The sequence below is a fragment of the Phycodurus eques genome, chromosome 22 (genome assembly GCF_024500275.1).
Source record: "Phycodurus eques isolate BA_2022a chromosome 22, UOR_Pequ_1.1, whole genome shotgun sequence".
Taxonomy (NCBI): Eukaryota; Metazoa; Chordata; class Actinopteri; order Syngnathiformes; family Syngnathidae; genus Phycodurus; species Phycodurus eques.
The window spans coordinates 5,165,719-5,187,053 of NC_084546.1; the positions used below are offsets into that span (position 1 = coordinate 5,165,719).

At 41.0% G+C, this 21,335-nt stretch overlaps 4 protein-coding genes across 6 annotated transcripts; all 4 read right to left on the reverse strand.

Annotated features, from left to right (window-relative positions):
• Nucleotides 1-547: 547 nt before the first annotated feature.
• Nucleotides 548-6,826, reverse strand: irak3 (interleukin-1 receptor-associated kinase 3). 3 transcript variants are annotated; one of them, XM_061668105.1, is made up of 12 exons: nt 6,579-6,826; nt 5,389-5,586; nt 5,227-5,291; nt 5,097-5,145; nt 4,865-5,031; nt 4,484-4,548; nt 4,280-4,394; nt 4,074-4,192; nt 3,669-3,867; nt 2,903-2,965; nt 2,381-2,545; nt 548-1,544 (listed from the first exon to the last, which is right to left on the reverse strand). In XM_061668105.1, exons 1-12 carry the CDS (start codon nt 6,679-6,681, stop codon nt 1,182-1,184), a joined length of 1,671 nt encoding a protein of 556 aa, XP_061524089.1. In that variant the 5' UTR covers nt 6,682-6,826; the 3' UTR covers nt 548-1,181. The 3 variants fall into 3 exon arrangements, with proteins under 3 accessions (XP_061524089.1, XP_061524090.1, XP_061524091.1); XM_061668106.1 differs by having other exon boundaries at nt 4,865-5,013; nt 6,579-6,825; XM_061668107.1 differs by lacking the exons at nt 5,097-5,145; nt 5,227-5,291 and having other exon boundaries at nt 4,865-5,013; nt 6,579-6,824.
• A 1,296-nt stretch (nt 6,827-8,122) lies between these two features.
• Nucleotides 8,123-10,837, reverse strand: LOC133396936 (beta-2-microglobulin-like). Its single transcript, XM_061667233.1, has 4 exons — nt 10,015-10,837; nt 9,119-9,391; nt 8,302-8,339; nt 8,123-8,189 (listed from the first exon to the last, which is right to left on the reverse strand). Exons 1-3 carry the CDS (start codon nt 10,082-10,084, stop codon nt 8,326-8,328), a joined length of 357 nt encoding a protein of 118 aa, XP_061523217.1. The 5' UTR covers nt 10,085-10,837; the 3' UTR covers nt 8,123-8,189; nt 8,302-8,325.
• Nucleotides 10,838-10,919: 82 nt separating this feature from the next.
• On the reverse strand, nt 10,920-12,528 carry LOC133396937 (beta-2-microglobulin-like). The gene is made up of 3 exons (XM_061667234.1): nt 12,323-12,528; nt 11,523-11,798; nt 10,920-11,288 (listed from the first exon to the last, which is right to left on the reverse strand). Exons 1-3 carry the CDS (start codon nt 12,384-12,386, stop codon nt 11,275-11,277), a joined length of 354 nt encoding a protein of 117 aa, XP_061523218.1. The 5' UTR covers nt 12,387-12,528; the 3' UTR covers nt 10,920-11,274.
• Nucleotides 12,529-14,144: 1,616 nt separating this feature from the next.
• On the reverse strand, nt 14,145-21,246 carry lemd3 (LEM domain containing 3). Its single transcript, XM_061667232.1, has 13 exons — nt 20,037-21,246; nt 18,917-18,957; nt 18,706-18,775; nt 18,054-18,127; nt 17,843-17,922; nt 17,625-17,770; nt 17,364-17,465; nt 16,938-17,040; nt 16,630-16,808; nt 16,463-16,544; nt 16,276-16,381; nt 16,104-16,182; nt 14,145-15,193 (listed from the first exon to the last, which is right to left on the reverse strand). Exons 1-13 carry the CDS (start codon nt 21,238-21,240, stop codon nt 15,024-15,026), a joined length of 2,436 nt encoding a protein of 811 aa, XP_061523216.1. The 5' UTR covers nt 21,241-21,246; the 3' UTR covers nt 14,145-15,023.
• Nucleotides 21,247-21,335: the final 89 nt, after the last annotated feature.

Here is a 21,335-nt window from a genome sequence, read left to right on the forward strand (position 1 = left end):
ATATTGTTTCCAGTGACAGCTGATATTGCGTTCAGGTGTAATCTAAAAATCGGGAGTTAGGGAAACACACGTTTCGCGTTTATAAAACGGACGCTTTTGCGAGAATGTGGATCGATTCCCCGAGAATAAAATACTTTTTAGCTACGAAACCCCAACTTTCTTTTATATATAAAAAAAATAAAGTTCACCATTTACTATGAACTTGACAAATAAATGTTATCTAATAGACAACACAACCATTACAGTACAGTGAATCCTCACATCGTAATAGTAATTTGTGAATTTGTAGGGATATTTTTTTCTGGGGGTGGTGCGCTATAATCCTTTATTTGCTGAAAATTCACCAATTGGTGCCAAAAATCTGTCTTATAAAAATCTTGCTTTGGTTCCATCTTGTAGCCAATGAACTATTCAGGCCCTAGCCCTGTCTAATAGGAAAAAATAAGTGCTTTGCTGCCATCTTCTGGCATCTATAGGCAATTCTAAACCTTTTTGGGTGGGCATCAATCACTTGCGGGTTTACGTAATTTGCAAAGAAACACTGTAATACCAACACAAACATTTTATTATGACAATGTTTGAACAATAAAATAGTCAAATGTCATCAACACTCATGTCAAATATAATTTAAAGTGAGCTTTGGTTATTATATATAGTGTTTAGGTGCGTCCAACTTAGGATAACACACCACTGAAGGATCATACAGGAGCAAACAAACATTTAGCATATCCAAAATATAGACGTATACAACCAATTTCCATGAAATGTTGGACAGGTGGTGGTGTCCAACGTCTTTCTTCAGGCAGTAGCCAGGGTTGTTTATTTAGTCAACAGCAACTAGAACCAGACAAGATGTTTACTCAAAGGAAGCATCGATTACAGGCCGACGTCAAATGACTGGTTTAATGGAGAATTGTTACTACCATATACTGCATATCGGAAGTGAGTAGTTATGCTTGAGGATTGGGAACTTGTAACTTATAAATAGACGATACAACGGAGACTTATTGTGACCACTATTTGAGAATAAGAGGTAATAGAACAAAATAGCTAAAACTGGTTTTAAAATTGTGTCCAGAAAAACACTAAAAATGATTTCTACAGCCGGCAACGCAGGAGTTTATCTCAGTCCGTGCATCGAACATAAAAAAATAAATAAATAAAATAAAAACAACGGACAGTTAATCTGCTAAATCCGGGCTCGTGCTGCTAAACCCGTTAGCCCTGCAGTCCTCACAGGATAGACCTCCTGTTTCGGCTTGGCAGCTGCACTGCACCGGCCAGCTTTTGTACGACAGGTCTCCATCGACTTTGGCCTGGACGCTCTCAGCCTCAGTGACGATTCTGTACGTCACCTCTGACTGGCTGCATTCGCAGGGCCGCGCCGGAGAGCCGGGCAGGCTGCGATGTTCGTCGTGCTCCACGGGGATGCTGGGTGAGGGGCCGTGCTGGATGTGAGTTGGGGCGCTGTCGTCCAGGCTGTGAGGGCGGTCCAAAGAGGAGAAGCTGGGTGGTGGAAGCGGTTGGCTCAATGCCTGGATCACCTAAAAGAATGAAAAGATTTGACAATATTATATCGACACACCTTACGGCGTACTCACACTAGATCAGCGGTTCTTAAACTTTGTATACCAAGTACCACCTCAAAAAATACTTAGCTTTCTACCAAGTACTACAAAAAATGACCAACATTCAAATTGAGTAGCGTAGTAGGCCTAAGTGTTCATCAAAAACGAGGCAGGTTTTATCCCTAAAAAGTGTTTTTAACAATATCGCAAACCACTGTCAAATTATGCATTGCATGAACATTAAGACTGTGCTTCAATATAGGGAGAAAAAACTGTACTTGTGAATGACTCGATTAAAATGTGTCGCAAATAAAAGTTACATAAAAAATTGTCCCCCAAAATATGTTTCGAAACAAACCGTTCATAAAGACTCAATGCAAATGTATTGCACTTAAATGTTGAATTCAAACGAACCTTCTTCATTAAAAATATATATTTAAACTGTGCTAGTTTAAAAGTAACAAATTTAATCAGGATGAAAAGTAAAAAAACAAAAAAACACTCTACTGCCTGATAAAAAAGTTTAACCACATGTAAAATTACAATTTGAACTGCACTTAACTATAGAAAATAAAAAACACTGTACTTTAATGGTTTAATTAAAATGCATTACTATACACATAAAATTTAAAAAAAAAATCATACCTAAAAATCTTTTAAAACAAACAGTTCTAAAAGACTAAATACAAATGTATTGAACTTAAAAGTTAAATACAGCTGAACAGTACTTGGGCACGGATTCTTTCACATACCACTAGAGGGAGCCCAGATACAATTATTGCTACTTGGACCACACTTTGAGAATCCCTTACATTCTCCATGCTGGGTCTGGAATGGTGACTTGCTACACATTGCAAGGAAAGATCCAGAAGACTACGCGCCAAAGACGTCGGCCATCGACCGGCCGACTCGTCCAAAAACTGCAGGCAGGAGTCCGCGCTGCCGCTCTCCTCCGCTTTGGAGGTGAGCAGATCCCTCTGTTAAAAGGAGACGTCAACAACAAATTAGAAATCATAATGAATGGATCATAAATTATTTATTTATTGGGGTCGTTATGGGGGATTATTTCAAGTTAAAGCAACAGTGTGCAGTAATTATTTTGATCATTTATTCACATATTGCACATAAGTTATATACAAATGTGACCTAAATGCTGGAAAACAAACAATTCTAAAAGATTAAATGTATTGTACCTTAAAGTGAAATACAACTGAACTGTACTCACTAATGTACTCCCATTGGTTAAAAACACGTTTAAGCGTATGTTACGTTATGCAATTTCATAGGAAGTGTAGAGCCACACTGCTCCCGTTTCCGCTGTCGTCCTCACTCACCAGCAGCGTATGTTTCGGCAGCTGCTCTACGACTTTACGTCCCGTCACCGTTTCCATGACAACCTGAGGGCAAACATTGCTGAAATATGAGGGGTGTAGTCACTTGTGAGGCGCTACACACACAAACATTTGAACGATACAAACTGTTCATCCCAAAAATGCAGAATGTAAATATTATCAAGAGAGATGTGTGGATACTGTGTGTCTGCACTCGTACTTATATCAGTGTTTTATTGGAGTGAAACCTGTGCCATGTTCAAGAAAGGGGTTGTGTTTTTGAACAATACTTGGTTAAAATAAAAAGTATCAATATTTGGTATCAGCCAGCACTCAAATGTATGCAAGTAATTGCAGTCAAAGTGGTATTGGTGCATACCTAATTGTTAATAATAACTAAGATTGGCTAGACTGCATTTAAAAAAACAAAAAAACACACAAACAGTTTGAGTGACTGTCACTTTGCTCCACAGCGTCTTGGAAATGTAACACTTTTCACAGCATCACTTCCTGCAGTTTCAGACTGTTGGTTTAAAAAAAACCAAAAAAACCACTTGAAACCAAAGTAAAAGAAGAAGTTTATACTGGGCAAGTCAGTGGACTGTGAAACGTGGTATTGTATTGATATGAAAAGAGGAAATGAAGGTGATGCATGCTGGGATGATTTTTACCACTTTGAGTCAATAGACTCATTCGTAGTAATGGCAACAACAACAACCCAAAAAAAAAACACATTTCATTCAGTGAGAAAGTTGATTCGTTACGTTACCGTTCCGAAGCTGAAAACATCCAGGCTGGTGGAGAGTTTGCCACTTCGGAGGTACTCCTCAGGGAGGTACTCCGGGTTGCCGTGGGAACCCACATCCAGGGTGATGGTGTGATGACGGTTGACCGAATGAGGACGGAGTCGGGCCAAGCCGAAATCGGACAGTTTGGGTTGCAAGTCGTCGTCCAGGAGTACGTTGGAACTGTGCGAAGAAGCCATTTGAACTTCAGACATTCTGGAAAATGGACTTTTTAATTACTTGTATACAAATAGTTGGGTGTACGGAGTGCCTGCTCATCAATCATGTGTCAAAGTAATTCAAATCTTTTGTATCGAGTGACAAGTGGATGTCAAAAGTGATTGCATCGCTGCATCAAATGTGTCCTTTAAGTCAGAATGTATTCGTACCTGGACAGATTCCCGCAGACGACTGCGCATGGTTGGGACGTATGGAGGTGATGTAAGGCCTTGGCGATCCCCTTTATAATGGCGAGACGTTCTTGCCAGGACAAAGGGGGCAGAGTGTTCTGTACAGACATTAATATTTACAAATTAATCCTCAATAAAGGTTAAGACGTCTTTGAACAAACTCATTTTTGAAAAGCCGCACACACCTGATGATGGAGTCTATGAAAGAGTGATCCTTTTGGCATGTAAGGATAGACCAGACAGTAGCGCCTCTCATTCGAAAAGCAACCCAACAACTCTAAAATGTTTGGATGTCGGCACCTGCAACAAATCATCGTGCTGCATAATCACGACAATAAAAGGTATGTCAACAACAAAAAATGTTTTTACCGATAATAATAAGCACGTACAATCGGTGAATTTCCATTTCTTTTTGGAAAATATCCCACAGTTTCTTCCAGGAGACATTATTTACCTACAGAGAATGATAAAGATATTCAATCCAGACTGAAACTGACGCAAGACTGACTTTCACTTCTGATAATCCTATGACATTTGTGGGTGAGAGGAAATACATAAATAAATAAATACATTTTTAAAATCACATGATTATTTCCCTGCAGGATTTCCTGTGCTTTTTATGTGGCTATTGCGGCGTGAACTGCCGGATTTTGTGAGATTTTACAAAAATTCCAACTGATGAAGAAGTATTGGTCAAAAGATAATTTTTGTCCTTTGTGGGGTCTCACATTATAAAAATCAGTTCAAATGTCTGTGAGACGGCCAGTAACCTGTTTGAAAAGCTTCACCGCAAACATTTCTCCTCCCGTCCGTGCCAGGTAGACGTCGGAGAAGCAGCCTTCTGAAATTCTCATTTCGGGGTGAAAATCTTTGGTTCCCTCTTGGATGTCCCGCAAACTGATTGGCGGCTGGGGTTTTCCTGGAAAACACAAACAAACTGCTTTCCTCAGGGAAATCCCGCATGCGTGCAGCTGAATCCTTTTAAATGTTCTATTGACTCACTCAGACTTATTGTTTCATGAGAATGATTCGCCTCAAATTGGATGGACTCCTTTTAGTAAAAAGAACAAAAAAAAGACGCTTCAAGCCCTGTTTTTGCTGGTTGCCCCATTATCGCAATGGTCATCATTACCTTCATATTAGCTGTTGACACATGTCCTGTGGGTTCACATTTATTTGTAAGGGGCAAAGGTGTCTCTGAAATATAGTCACTACTACAGTCATTGGTTAAACTTGGGAAATAGTGTACATAAAAACAAGGATTTTTCTCTGTGTTAAGTCGTGCTTACAGTACCTTTAACTGCATGAAATTGGCCCTGAAAGAGCTGCATAGCCCGATAGTGGCCCATGTCCTGCAGTACTTCGAGCAGGTCCTGTACTCGCGGGTTCTGCTGGGCCCACGACCACAGCAGCTCCTTGGTGGGACTGCGACCTCCCGCCTCCATGCGCTCGTACAGGCGAACCTCCGTAAAGCTCGGAACGATTCGGGCGGCTGTCGCAGAAAGACAAATGGTTATCATCCACTCAATTTACCAGACCTATCGCAACTTCAAACTCAAAATAAACTTTTAAGATATATTGAATACATAAACAATTAAAATAGAATGACGACGAAAGCCGGCAAACAATAGTTATGGTGTCCCACAAAGGTCTATCTTTTGACCAGTGTCATCGATGTTCTTCCCTTTGGCAGTAGCATTAGAAAACGAAACATAAACATCCATTGTTATAGTTCATTATAGTCATAATAGCATTTTAAATCATCCATTTTCCATACCACTTTTTATCAAGAGGGTCAAAAGTCTGCTGGAGCTTTCCCCAATTGACTATGAGCAAGTGGCGTGTACACCATGAACACGTCGCCAGCCAATCGCAGGTCGTTATAGTAGTTAACTATTACAGGGGGAAAGTTACTTAGTGCCTTTTTATATTAATAATGCAAAGAATTTCCCCGATTTAAAACAATAAGCAGAAGTAACAAGGAGGAACACTTCCTGTTATTTATAATACATGTATCCATTACTATGACAACTACTACCACTAATTTCAATATTAACAACAATGCAATCGATATTTGTTTTGACACCGTTCCATGTGTATTTCCCCTGAACACAACAAAGCTCTGACTCTTAGGTAATTTATTATGTAAAAATACATATTAAATATAAATGTTGTTATTGTTGTCTATATTCTCTATGCATAAAAATAAAATGTTTTACTGTAACGTTAATATGTATCACTTCTGACAATAATGAGAATTGTCATAGTAATAATAACTATTAATAATACAACTATTGTAATTCATAAAATATACAAAATAAATAATAAAATATTGTAATTAATTTTGGTTGTCCGCAGTTTCATTTCAAATGGGCCCATTAATTTTTTTTGTTTATTGTTTTTCATTCACGCAAACTTAAACTTTGGCCACCGAAGAGAATGTTAAGACGTCGATTTCAAGGGTAAAAATCAATAAACACTCACCTAGTCCGCGCCATCCATAGCGTTGACATCCAGTGTCCATGATTTCACAAAACCGTTCAATGAGCATCGGGGGGACGTTGTAGAGAAACGCGTTTGGGTCCATTTTAGCCCGTCTGCGCTGATAACGGCCACGAAGAGGAGTAAGGAAACTTTGCGAGTGGCGAAAGTGTGGAAACTCCCCACAACTCAGACACGCAGACGTGTGTCGACATGCAGCGGCAATGCGTGAACCACTTCCGGGTGGCCCCCCTCCCGGCTTCCGTTGTAAACAATGTACAATTTCGCAAACAGGGAACGAGCCTGCCCGCGGATTGCAAAATAAATTTGGAATTTTTGGAAATCTCTATCACAAGATGGCTGAAAAGCATTTTTTTTTTTATTAAGACAGGGTTATGGGCTCACCCAACTTCGACATACTGTACGTTGATTTACGAGATAAAATCGATTTACGAGATAAAATCATGCTCGTCACTTCAATCATTCGTATCTCAAATGAATTTGCCCCAATGAAATTAATACAAATTCAGTTCATCTGTTCCAGCCCCACAAAACACGTTACAATTTTTGTTGTAACCTGATTTTAATAAGAAAAAAGCACTATACAGTATTGTTCTGCATAAAAACACATTTCAGAACGTAATATTCATCTTTTTTTCTTTTTTTTGCCATTTTCGCCAAACTTTCAGCAGCTTCTCCATCTTTTCTTGGACAGAGGGTCCTCTACGAAAATGATTTTAACATCGTCAAAGCTTTTGTCGACAAACCTAGAAGTACTACGCTCGTACATCTTCACCAAGTCGACAGGCACACCAAACTCATGTTTTTCCATAATTTCACATTTTTATTTAAACGACATCATCAGCTCCTTCTTCTCATTATTCACTTCCTTAGGACCCGTTGTTTTTTTTAAAAAAAACTTTGTCATGATGCAAAATGTATTTTCCTTGAATAGGCAGCAGCATATCATGCACTGTCAAAAAAAAAAGTCAAATGATAAATCCATGCACATGTTGAATGAAAATCAATCCCAATGTTTAAGTATGGATGTGAGAAACCAAGCCAAGATACAATTCTCACGCAGACATGACATGCGAAATTTACTCTTTCGTTTACTTTATCATATGTATCATAGACTGTTGTGATCGTTAACAACAATTCTCCAGCAGATCAATAGCTTTTGGGTTAAAGGTAGTGTGAATATTTCCACGTGAACTTTGAGACATACTCTTTTACTACTGTAGTGCGATTATACAACAACTGGTGCAATATATTTGCGCAATAAACATGATCTCTTCAAAGCTTTTCCTGAGTTGCAGTAGTTTTTTCTGCCCTCCACTGGCCAACATTAATGACGGTTTATGAGACATTTACTGTACAGTGAGTGTCATATTACGTCCACTTGAGTCCTATTCCACATTCCACCGTCTATTATTTATCGTTCTCCGTCAACACAACCGGTCGAAGCAGGATCCCACGTCACTTGTGTTGTTCTGCTCAGTTTTATCCACTGAGCGTATTTGCACCAGTGCCAAAATCATTATTTGTCCCTAAAAAGCACTACTCTTTTACTTTTTTTTTTAATTAGATTCTTCATCTCAAGACAGAGTTGACCTGTGGAAAAAAAAGGATTAAAAACTTCAGCACAAGTAGAACAAACAGGGCACACACAAAAAAAAATTAAAATATTTGTTTTCATGTTCTCGAAAAGGAAACCAGTACCTACCCAAAACAAGGGAGCGGGAAAATGTTACATATCCGGTTCTGCAGAAAAAAAAAGATAATAATACTGTAAAGAACAGTGTCTCTTTAACTTTCGAGGCTGCTTGGCTCAGGACAACTCTACTTGTGACTATTTTAAATTGTGAAAATGAAAATGCATGTCTCCTTTCAAATGGAACTGCAAAATATTTTTTATTTCCCATTTTTGCAGGGGAAAATAATCTTTCCAACAACTAATCGATGAGCAAAATAATCAACCATTTTGACTGTTGATTAATCGTTTCAAGATTTTGTTTAACTTAAAATTGTCCAAATCCTCGGAATGTCAGGCTCTCGCGAGTAAATATTATCATATTTCTGTAGTCCTCAAAGGAGACTTTGTGTTTCATCAAAATAAGACATTTACCAATATTTGGTTTTACTTTGTGGAAACAATGATCAACATCTTTTGCCCATTTTCTGAAGTTACGGCCCAAACCAGTAACTGAATAATAATCAATGAAAGTTTGTACATTTTCTGCACTACCAATTTAAAATATTGTCGTTTTTCAATAAATGGATGGAATTTTTTTTTGAATCCGATTCATCGATTAGTTGAAAGAAAAACACTATCAACAGATTAATCAATGATCAAAATAATCGTTAGCTGCAGTTCTGATTAGGAACAGCTCTGCAGTTATACCCGACAGTAAACGACAAAATGATCAAGTTACATTGTTGCCGTCGAGTCAGTGCAGTTCAAGATTAGATTCCGTAACAATCGAAACAATGATTATCGTCTCATGCTACGGAGGTTCGTGTGCCTGAAGATGCAAACCTACCCCAAAAAAACGTCCTGGTAATCCCCATGTGAGTCACCAGGCAGGTGTACTCCTCTCCACTTTGGGGAATGAAGGGCACATATTTGGTCAGATAGTAGTCCCAGTCCTCCAGGAAGACCATCTCTGTCTGATTGGCCTGCTGGATCACGACGCCATTTCTCTGCAGGTCCACTTTGATCAGTGGCGGGTGGAAGCTGCTCACGTGGCACAGGAGGACGTTGGCTTTGCCCAACACTCCCGTTGTCCGACTGTACACCTGAACAATTGGTGGGGCTGTAAAAAAATAAATAAAAATCACAACCAATATATTTCCATGGATGGGTATCGGTGCCTTTCTGTGACTCTTCCAGTCTTTCTGTCTTTCTTTTTTCAAAGGGAAGTGGCCACTGAGCTGAAAGTGTCATGAAATGGTTGCAACAGGGTTCAGAGAGACAGGAAGAGTCACAGAAAGAATGTCATTTTGTTGTTTAGCTCCTTGTTAGCACGTTGTGTAAAAAGTACTCAAATGTTGAACAGTTCGACATCTGTATTCTAATGTTTTAATAACTTTACCAGAAAAGGTTCAAGTGCATTTTTAGGTTCACCCTGAATGCTCACAGCTCAATTATAATGAGAACCTAAGAAAAATCACACCAGGATTATCATGGCTAATATGATCACAATTATTGGCATTATCACGATATAACTAAAAGAAATATCAACATTAACAAAAAAAAGTACAGATACACACGTTTTATTTCGACATAAGAAATTGTACAGCGAAAAACCCCAAAGAGAATTGGCATGCATGCAAGACCCAACATTGTTTATCAAGAAAAATGAATGAACATGTACTTTTTCGAAGAATACATTCTTCGAAAAGTACAACATTTCGAAATGGACAAATAACTACTTACATTCTTTGGTCACCGAAGAGCCCAAGAGGCACACAAAAACGAACGCGGTCAAGTAGAGGCGTGTATTCATCACTTTAAACTCACTTTGTTCGTTATTTTGACTCAAAACTAAATCACGTTAAACAAAAGTAACATGCCAACAAAGGTTGCTAGACAAACCGTCATCCGTGTGCCGCGAGGGCGGTGCAAATGTTGACTTGAACACCGCCCACACGCCGGCGCACGTCGGTCATCAAAACAGCATTATGACCGCACCGGTGCAAAACCGGATTTGGAAATACGCGGAAGTGGAGATGCTGCAGATTTATTTTTATGACATTTTCTATGTGCTCGGTTCCACCAGCCACAAAAATATTGTTGTATTCAGCCTGTAACGTCCAACTTGACGTGTTTGTTTTGACCTTTGACTCCTAAATCGTTGTTTGCCCCGTCCGACCGACAAATCAGTTAACTGCTGATTATAATGACCCAGAAATATTTAATAATAATAATAAATTTTGATTTTTAAGTCATCTTCACTTTTTTACCTTTACTCCTACATTTGAAAACCGATTTTTGTTGCACTTCTACTTCTGACTTTGTTAACCACAAATTTGCTAAAATCACTATTTTGCTAATATTTGAAATCAGATGTCACTTTGCCAACCGCAAATTAGCTAAAGTGGTGCGAAGTAAGTAACTAGTAGCTTGTCCATTTATCAGTACTCTTTCCAGTGGCTTTTTACCTGTAATCCTACATTTGAAGATTGGAGTCGACATTTTCCAGGGATGACCTTTGACCTTTACGCCTACGTTTAAAAACAAATTGCCGTACTTTCCACTCCTAGAAAATAGGCCTTTTATATTACATTAAGTGTCCACTGCCAAATTTCAGCATCAAATGATCGTGAGTGTTAGTAAACATGTAAACACCAGAGAATTTTATTTGGCAAAATATTTAAACATGTTACAAAACACACTTTAAGGACAAATAAACCTCATTGTTGCCCAAAGCTGATACAAGTACAAAGAACCGAACACCAAGCCTTGATTACTATAACTTCAGAGTGATATTAACCCTGAAATGACTGATTGTGAGTTTAGCTCAAGGATGACTTAATGACTGGCAAAGCATTTCGTGTGATACGGCAGCGGAAAGATAAAGGAGTTAATGTCACTTTGAATGCGGAAGAAGATGTGAGAGATTGATGAATGTCGTGGGAAATCCATGATTCTGGCGCTCTGGCTCAATTGTGATAGAATTGCTTCCCTGGCACCTGCTCACATGTTGGGCTCTGTAAGAAAAAACAAATTAAATGTATCAATGCACTGATACTGTTGTACATCTGTACTTGCGCTCGAAAAAAATGAAATCAAATGCTCCGATACGACAATGGCGATACTCGAAGGTAAACGTAGATGAGATCACTTTTTTCCAGCCGACTGCGTATTATGCTCTGCATAAAACGGACGATGAACAGGATTGGACTTTGGCGGTTCCGCTGTGATAAATTTTGTACTTTTCTCACCCCAGTCGAAATTGTTGGGAAGACTCGACGCATGAGTGACTTGGCACAAGTATTTGTCGTCCCTCATGGGTGTGAACGCCACGTGCTTGGTCAGATGGAAGTGCCAGTTTTTTTCGAAGCTCAAGTCGCTCTCGAAGGCGCCCGGGAGCTCCTGTCCATTCTTGAACAACTTGATGGTGATGTCAGGGGGGTGGAACTGACTCACGTGACAGATCAGGGTGTTCTTCATCCCGAACTCCCCCGCCTGGTGGCTGTATACCTGCACCGTTGGGGATTCTAGATGACAAACCAGTGTTCAGAATTAACCAATCACATTCAAACTTATGTTCAATAGGAATCAGCTCCCACCAACCAACATTTAAAGTGCCGATGATTAACCCCAAATTAAGTTGAGACAGTTTTGTGTGTTTTTTTTTTTTTTTTTTTAAACTGTTCATAATTCCCTCCACCTTTCCTCATGCCAGCTGAAGAAAAACTGTTATTTTGGCAATGAGCAATGTTGTGTTTGCGCCAAATATACCTTAGGAAACAAAAAGTTCATCAGAATTCATATACTCAAGTAAAAAACAGTAATGACGTATTTGTAAAACCCCACCACTCCTGTGGTCTGTGGAGTCATTGCAGTTTAACAGTTACAAGAAATCGAAACTGAAATAAGTCGACAGCAGTCACCTAATTTATGCTCGAGATTTTTTGGAGGTCATTTGTATTACAGTGTTGCAATGTTGCATTTTGTAGTCCTAGTAATAAAAATAAAATTAAAAGACCTTGAAAAACATTTCGTCGAATCTCATACTTACGGAACTTGGAGTCCGCGGTCAAGTAAAAAGCCGCCAGAATTAAGCAAATTGTCACGAATTTCATGTTTGAGACGACGATCGATCGAAATCCGCTGTCGTTTTTTTGACTCAGACAAATGCTGTCCTTTCCCGAAGGCTTGAACTAAATCGAAAGTGTAAACAACGCAACCGCTCTGAAATATATTCGTTTGAGCCGTTCCACTTTCCCAAGGCTCTCAGCCAACCATTTCATTTAGTGAGTAAGGTAACCGCCCACTTGTTTCGCTGTCAGCCAATCTATTTAGTTTGAGTTGACCTGGTACGCCATTTTAGTTTCTGGACGCTGGGATTTCCACTAAATAAGGACAATAATACATGTCCACACCAGCACGCGTGTGAGTGTGTGTTTTTTTTTTTAAAACTATATGTACTATATTAGTTTTTTCCCACCCACATTCCACACACAAACCGTGTTGTAGGGCACTGAAAACGCCGATAGACCTTATACCTTATACCGCGCTGTCAAACACAGTGGATCGGCTCATGCTTATAACGTCACAATAATGCATCGTAAACTGTCAGGTATTATTGTATGCAGTTGATTTACATTATACATATCATAGATATAATATGTACAATACACGTATTAGATACTATATATATTGCGGATAATATAATGATCAATAACAATTTTATAGAAGTGACCTTTTTATTCAGTGTGGAAGCAATATGCTTCCGTACTTCGGTAAGAATGACGTTTTTCTTTTGTAGGAATGTGATGTAATCCATCCAATTTCCTGACTGTGTACGTATATTCATGTCTTAGTAATTATTGTTGTGTATTTTGTGCTAGTCCATACGAAACATGACCGACCTCTTGATGTTAATCAATAAGATTGCAATTTGAATCATTTTTTTGAGACATTGACCCCTACTGGGCACTTATAGAAGAAGCGCTTTTGAAATAAGCTTTTTTTTTAAATATAGAAATGAATATGTATTAATATATTTTACAGCAGACCGTTTTATAATTTGCTCTGTTGGTTTGCAAGTTTATGCAAAGCGGGCACAAATTACACAGGTAAGTAAACAGCCAAAACACTTGTCTTATTACTGAAAGTGTTCTTTATTTTGTTTTACACATCCTGACAATAGTCTGGCAGCAGACGTAAGGTCAGTCCTTGATGGGGGGAAAAAAAAAAAAAAAGTTATGACACATAACAGTTCTAGTGACATGAAATAGTACATCACCATGGCTGATTAAAAAAATAATAAATAGAGGAGCATTTGGTTTAATAAATCAGAGGAAACTGCTACAAAATATCAGGATGTCAAAATCTAACAAAACTACAACTATGGCAAGCTTTCCTCACCCCTTTAAACCTGTTTCAACATTTCAAACTGAGTACATTCCCCCACAGCGATGCAGTGCCCAGTTTAAAAACTAAACAAAACAAAACAAAAATAAACACATTTAAGGCACAGTTGGGATGTCTGCTGCAAACTTGCATCAGGTTTGTGAACATCTGTCAATGTGCATCATTCATACACAACTACACACTGCAAATACTGAATGCGACTTTCAATTCACTGCATTTAAAAACATGAATTAGGTGCATCTGAGTGTTGATAAAGAGGTGCTGTATGTATATATATATATGTGTGTGTATATATATATATATATATACATATATATATACACACACATATATATATATATACACATATATATATATATATATATATATACATACATACATATACATATATATATATATATACACACACACATATATATATATATATACACACACACACATATATATATATATACACTACATATATATATATATATATATATATATACATATATATATAAAGCAAGTATGTCTCTTAATAGAGCTTAAAATATTACAAATTACAAACTATCAATATATTTAGAGTGCTCCAAAGGTCACGGTGGCATCATTTCAAAAGGGGGGACATAGTGGATGTAGAAAATGAGAAAAACTTCAATTGGTAACATGAGAGAAAAGGGCCTGACTTTACAGAGGTAAATAATACACATAAACCATAACATCATATACTGGATTACAACTGAAGAACGCTTCAGGCGAATGTACAAGACAACACTCCCTGATTCTGTTATTTCAGGAGCACTGTGAGTTACGGAGGCCAACGGGGCAGAAATGGAACAAAACAAAACAAAACAAAAATAATAATAAAATAAATGGGGGGGGGGGGGGGGCAGGCGGGCGCAGAGGCTTGTGGTTTGCTTTTAATGCAGATTATTCAATAAAGCTTGTGCCGTCATTCCCATGTATTTACAGCATTGTCCTCTTCAAGTCTTCTCATGCCTTCCTCGCGCTAACGACATTGTTCGTCGGAAATAACGAGAGGAAATCAACACTGCTGTAATGGACGCCGACATGGAGGCATAGACCGATACACGCACCAGCCGTATATCCATACTGAGCCGCAGTGAACTCCGCCGACTGTGGAAGAGACGCAGGATTGGAGTCTTTGCACACACATTTAAACAGACCCAGAGGAAATTGTTCCATCTGTGACATTTTTGATACAAATACTGTAGAAAACCAACACTGGAAAAGACTCTGGGAAAATAAGTAATATAGAAATGTTTAAAAAAAAAATAATAATAAAAAAAAAAAAAAAAAAAAGTTAAGTCATCTCTGTTAGAAACGACCGCAGAAGGAGAAACTTATGAGAAGCCTGAGGAGGTGGCCGAGCCGCGGGTCTGCGAGCTGGCCATAGTGTTCGTGGCGTTTCTGTGGAGGTTGGAGGCCTTCAGGGGTGTGCTGCAGGCCTGAGCCTGAGGGAAGCGCTGGTGGTACCGGTCCAAACGCAGATATTTCACCGTCACCAGCTTACCTGTCGACGCAAAGCATCAATACGTTACTGAGAGAAAACTACAGTTGCTTTCACGTTTTCATCCCCTGTAGTAAGTGTATACTACTGCTTACGGGATTTGTGATACAGGGTGGCACGGTGGATGACTGGTTAGAGCGTCAGCCTTACAGTTCTGAGGACCCGGGTTCAATCCCCGGCCCCGACTGTGTGGAGTTTGCATGTTCTCCCCGTGCCTGCGTGGGTTTTCTCCGGGCACTCCGGTTTCCTCCCACATCCCAAAAACATGCATAAATTGGAGACTCTAAATTGCCCGTAGGTGTGCACGTGAGTGCGAATGGTTGTCTGTTTGTATGTGCCCTGCAATTGGCTGGCAACCAGTTCAGGGTGTACCCCGCCTCCTGCCCGATGACAGCTGGGATAGGCTCCCGCGACCCTAGTGAGGAGAAGCGGCTCAGAAAATGGATGGATGGATTTGTGATACAGCCTTAAGATTGAATACCAGACCCCCCCCCCACACACACAAATTTCCAATTACAATCATGTTTTTTTTTGCCTGTCTACACATTAAATCTCCAGGTGTCAGTTTTGGGCCATAGAAGCTAGTGTACGAATGTGCATATTACATATATTGTTACAGTTAGTAAAAAAATAAATACAATAAAAAAAGGCCTGAAATTGCACTGGCGGCTATGTCTATCCTTGAGCACTTGTGGGGGCATTGCAATACATTAACGAGCATCGGAAGGCTATATTAAATTAGCTAACATCAATAACTTGTGCGAGGCAGATACTTTTTAATTTTTTGCAATCGGGTTATCCGATTGCTACCGGGTTGTAAATGATCTCGAGCTTAAGATGCAAGTAGAGCTTCTGTAATATCGCCCATCTTCTCAGATGTACATTTTTGTTGTTGAAATAATTAGTTACCTACCATCAAACCAAGAGCCATGAAGTGCCTTGAAGGCTTTCCCTGAGTGTTCTGCAGAGAGGCACTTGACATAGACACAGCCCTGTTCAGAAAAGCGGGGAGGACGCTTGTGAAATCACCGCAGCCCATTGCGCTGCAGGCATAACATCAGGATGTAGTCGTCGCGCGTGAATACCTCTCGAGAGTTCTTGTCAACTGCAATGTGGACAATGCCGTTGTTGTCGCTACACTTCTCCAGGATGGCCTCGTGTATGGCGAGATCCCAGTTCTCCCCGACCTCCCTGAAAAGCAAACAACTTATGAGCTGGGAACAAGGAAGGTTTGGTAGCTTATCACCAAAACTGGCAGAGCGAGACACTCACATGACTGGGTCAAACATGTTCCGGATCTTCAGACACGGAGTCAGGCTGTTTGGTGGGGAATTCCGTCGGTCAAGAGGGAAAGCTGAGAAATAATATTTAAAAAAAAAGGTCGGTACTGAAACTGATGAATTACAAGAAAACACAGCGACACTTTTTGAGTGTGGCACCTTTTCCCTGCCAAACTTTGGAGGGGATCGAGGAGGTCTTGTCGCAACTGAGAGACGGCTGGATCCACCTCCAGACGAGGAAGTCTGATCCCCCGATTTTCTGGCTCTCTGTTCGAATTCTGGACTCGTTGGCAGACAGAAATCTCACAGCGCGCTCCCAGATTCTCTGCATTTTCTTCCTGTGCGACAACATAAATGGTATTATATTAGGTATTAGCCGGGTGTGGGGGGAATTCATCCCCCACCCCCAACCTCACTGACAGGTGTTTTTGCTTTATTTCATCTGTGTGATCCGTGTTTGTACTGACCGGTCCTGAGGCTGAACCAGTGAATCCCTGACATGCGGTATGGGCAAGTAGGGCTGAAGATCTTGATTCTCTTGACAAGCCTCATTATGGCTCCTTAGGACATCTGAACAACAACATCAACAACACAGTCAACGTTAGGAAATGACGTACTCAATGTCACACAGCTTTCAGTCAATGAATTGGCCTGAGGTCCTCGGAATAGTATCTCTCAATTGCTTATTCTGTATAAATATTTTACTGTATTCATATTATGCTGCTGTAAAACAAATGGAAATGGAAATTGTATTCATTAAAGAAGCTTGATAATGTACAGAATCGATGATGACTCGCATACCTATTCGCAATATGGCCATTAAAGTTCCTGTAATTATTTCCTCATCTCTTCATATGAAAACTAAAGTGTCTTGAATGTGAGGTGCTTCTTACCGATGATTCTCTCCACCGTGTGATACATTTGCCTAGTTTCCTCCTCCTCTCTCTTCCAGCGATACTTGACGTAGCACACTAGACCCCACACACCACCAACCACTGCGTACAGACATGCACACGCATGAGTCACACGTTCAAACGTGACTAAGGAAACGCACATTCCACTTGTGCCAGGGGGCAAATTATTCTTAAATGATAATTACATTACCGTGTGAACACGGATAGCGGGGCTATGTTTAAGAAAGCGTTTTATCCTACCGCCTGCAAAGAGGGAGACTCTGCTGATGACGGTGAGGAAAGCTCGGCGGAAGCGGCACGTGAAGGCCATCCTTGGATGTGTGGATTCGAGCCGAGCGATCTCTGATACGTCGCTCATGGGATCGTCGGCCGCCTGCCCAGTCAGCCTATCGACCGCACACACAATAAGTGCCAATGAAACCCCGATCGGGATAAAAATTTAAATTATCGTCAATTACCTTATCCCAACATCTTGGCCTGTCCGGATGATCCACTCAAGCGACGTGAAAATTAAGTCTCCAAACTCCTCATTCTGAGCCTACAGGTGGATAAAACAATATGAATCTCGCCACCAGATGACCTCTTTTTATGACAAACCTGGGTAATTGTGGATTGTGGAAAAACATTATTGTGGTTACATTTAAATGGGATATTCATTAATGACTATACCGTCAAATACTCAGAGGCCTCATCTATGGACAGACTTCTGTTTGGGTATTGCTGGTCTCCACAGTCATGTTGGCCTGGAAACATAAGAAAACACTTGCATAAATAAAACCTTACCAAACACGAATGAAGGTTTTACACATACTGTAATCTGAGTATGTTTGGCATTTAGGTTTTTGCTCGTAACTGGCTCTAAACGCCCTTAAAAACCTTTTGGGAATTAGACATCCAAACAAGGTTGTATAAACTGAACAGCACTGTTCCAAGTATGGACCTCTGTGGGATACCATGACAAACCTTCACGCACAAAATATATGATAAAATACAAAATTCTTCACAAAACGTAATTCAAGTTGGTCATGTAACATGCCCGTAAAAAAAATAAAAAATAAAATAAATTATCACAACCGCCTGCATAAACTTCTCACGCTACACATTATGAGCCCAAACATGAGCGAGAGCAGCAGACATTGGACTTAGACCTATTATGCTACTGCATTTTAATGTTGGTCCTCATGACGGTACTTTGACAACGATTGTTTTTAGGGGCTACTTGGTTTAAAAAGTTTGAAAACCGCTGTTCTAGCTCGATCAAACTCACTCATTACTCAAACAGAGAATAGGTAGCTTTGCTATGTTAACCATTAATAGCTACCAGCAATGTGCGCCAGATGATCGTGGAGATTGAGCAGCAGCTTCAAAATGAGATCCCTCACGGTCTTGTCCTGTGGACGGGAACAATTCAAACATAATTCAAAACCTAATCTGATTGCCTTTACCTGATATCCAGCTCTTATTACACAGTTCAGTAAGCAAGAATGAGACCAAGACAGAGTGTACAGTCCATAGGAAAAATGTATGCTTACGTGCGTGGTGTCAAACTCTCTGCCAAATGGGTGACTCTTAACTGCAACAAAAGAAAAAATGATGCCAGTCAAAATGAGCTTTAAAATGAGGGCACAAGCTTGACTGGTTTCAGGAACATTGCTTCTTTTGCAATTAGAGCATATGTTGGAGACAGCCATTAAATAAGTGAGTCACTGTCTATACACGCCAGTTCTCACCACACCAACCACTTCCATCACCAAACACTTGGCTGAATTAGACCAAGCTTTTCTGCAACTTATTCCTAAAGACAAACCAGCACGACAGTGTGCATTATGACTCTTATTGACAAAGTATTTTGCTAAATTACTTATTACAGTCACTCGATTCTTTCTCTCAGCCCTACTGCATGCATAAATCCCAATCAACAAAAAGCTCCACCATATGAAAATGGATGTTTTGGAACAGACCAGCCTCGTGCCCAGACGTAAATCCAATTAAAAATCTTTGGGGGGTTGTGTACAAGAGACAACCTCACAATAGAACAGATTAGGAGTGCTTTAAAAAAGAGTGGGCTAATATTGCAGGTGTTAGATATCGCCATTTGACTATTTCCTTGATGTGAATAAGTACTTAGATTTTTTTTTTTTTTTTTAAAAGGGGATGAGTTTTTCTTCTCTGGATGTTCTGCACTCCTGTTTTTTGATGCTGCTCGCAAAACGGTCGGGGCCGACAAACGTAAATCGAATTCTGTGATTGTGACGGCCATTAATCGGAGAACAGAAAAGTCAGTCTCTCAATGATTACGTTAACCAAGTATGAATTTCAACCAGGTCTACACAGTGAACAAACTTACCCTTTGAAATGTAAATTAGGTTACATCCCCCTCCCGAGCAATTTACCGCAGGTAGCATCCTTTTTTCGCCTGACAGGTCACACATTCAAACTACGGCTTACCTTGCCCCCCACAAAAAAATTGCTCTCGAAAGGGTTTGTTTCCAAAGTGGTGCAATCAGAGCTTTTCCCCCCCCCCCACCCGCAGGTAAGCATTTAGTTCCAATTCAATGTGAAATGATTTTGTGTGCTGTCCTATTCTACATGTTGCACTGGAATTTAAAGATGCATGTGTGCAGCTCTAAAATCTAATTTGGTGATACTTACTGACCACATCTACCTCTGATGAGCCAGTGCCCCTCATCCTGAGGTACACGAGGCCCAGCACGAGGAAGAAGAGGCATGCTGCCGTGAGCAGGAACATGGACAGGTAGTGGGCACTGAAACTGCTCGAGGTCGCCACCTCTTCCCTTTTGAACTGCTGGTAAAGCTCATCCTCCGGTGCGGCGGACAGCTTCTCCTTCAGGGGCTGGCTGTACGAGTGGTTGGGGGCGGTGTGGTTGGAGTGGTTGCCCCTGTAGGTGTGGGCAAGGCTGCTGTAGTTGGAAAATCGCGGTCTCAGCCCGATGCTGAAACGACTGGCGTCCTCGCCGACGGCGTGGTTGTTTCTCTCCGCGTCTTCTCTGTGGTTCTCCGAAAGCGACACGTAGATGGACTTCCTCGGAAAGCTTCTCTCCGTGTCGTCTCCCTCTTCCTCCTCCTTCCGTCTGCGCACCATATTGAGACTCCCGGGTGGGCTCGGCGCTAAGAATGCCTCCTTCGCGCGGCCCCGTCTGGGCTCCAGACTACCCCGCTGTCGGTCCCCACCAAGGCCCCAAACCTCCTCGTCCTCGTCGGAGTAGTTCCCGGCTTGCTTGCGTATATTTAAGTATGACGCGCGACTGCCATTTAAAGAACGCGAGGACTTCTCTTCGCCCCCCTCAAATTCGTCCTCGGATTCGTCGTAATCCCTTCCATCCGCTTCGAGACTCGATTTAACGCCGAGTTCCCAGCCCGAGGAGACACGTCTGTTCCCCCCCGGAGCCAACGTTGAGTTGTTGCTGTTCAGTGGACTCCCCGCGCCATGTCGACTTTTTTCTCTATCGAGCTTTATCTTCAGAGCCGGGCTCCTCCGCGGCGCCCCGTCGCTGTGGTTGAGAGCCTTCTTTTTCAGCGGAGCTTCGGCGTCGGACTCGTCCGAGCTGAAGCCGAGGACGGTGGACTTCCGGCCCGGTCTCCTGCTGGAGCTCAGGTGCGTGACGTTGTGGCTGGCTGGCCTGGGTCCCGCCGTGTTGCCGCCGCCGCCGCCGCTATTGACGGCCGCGCCGCTGCGGGTTTTAGCGGCTCGAACTCCTCGCTGGTGCTCTTCGCGAAGCTTCTTCAGCTTCTTCAAATACACCGGACGAGTGTGTTCGGTAACCGGACCCGGAGTGAAACCGAGGCGCTTCAATTCGGAGTAAAGCTCCTCGTCCGTTAACTGCGTTGACGCCATCTTGGTCCAACTCTTGCAAAGGACTTTTGGGCGGAAGTGACGTCGGACAAAGTGCCAGGCTGCTGCGTTCTAATTGGATTAGACCAAAAAGTTTG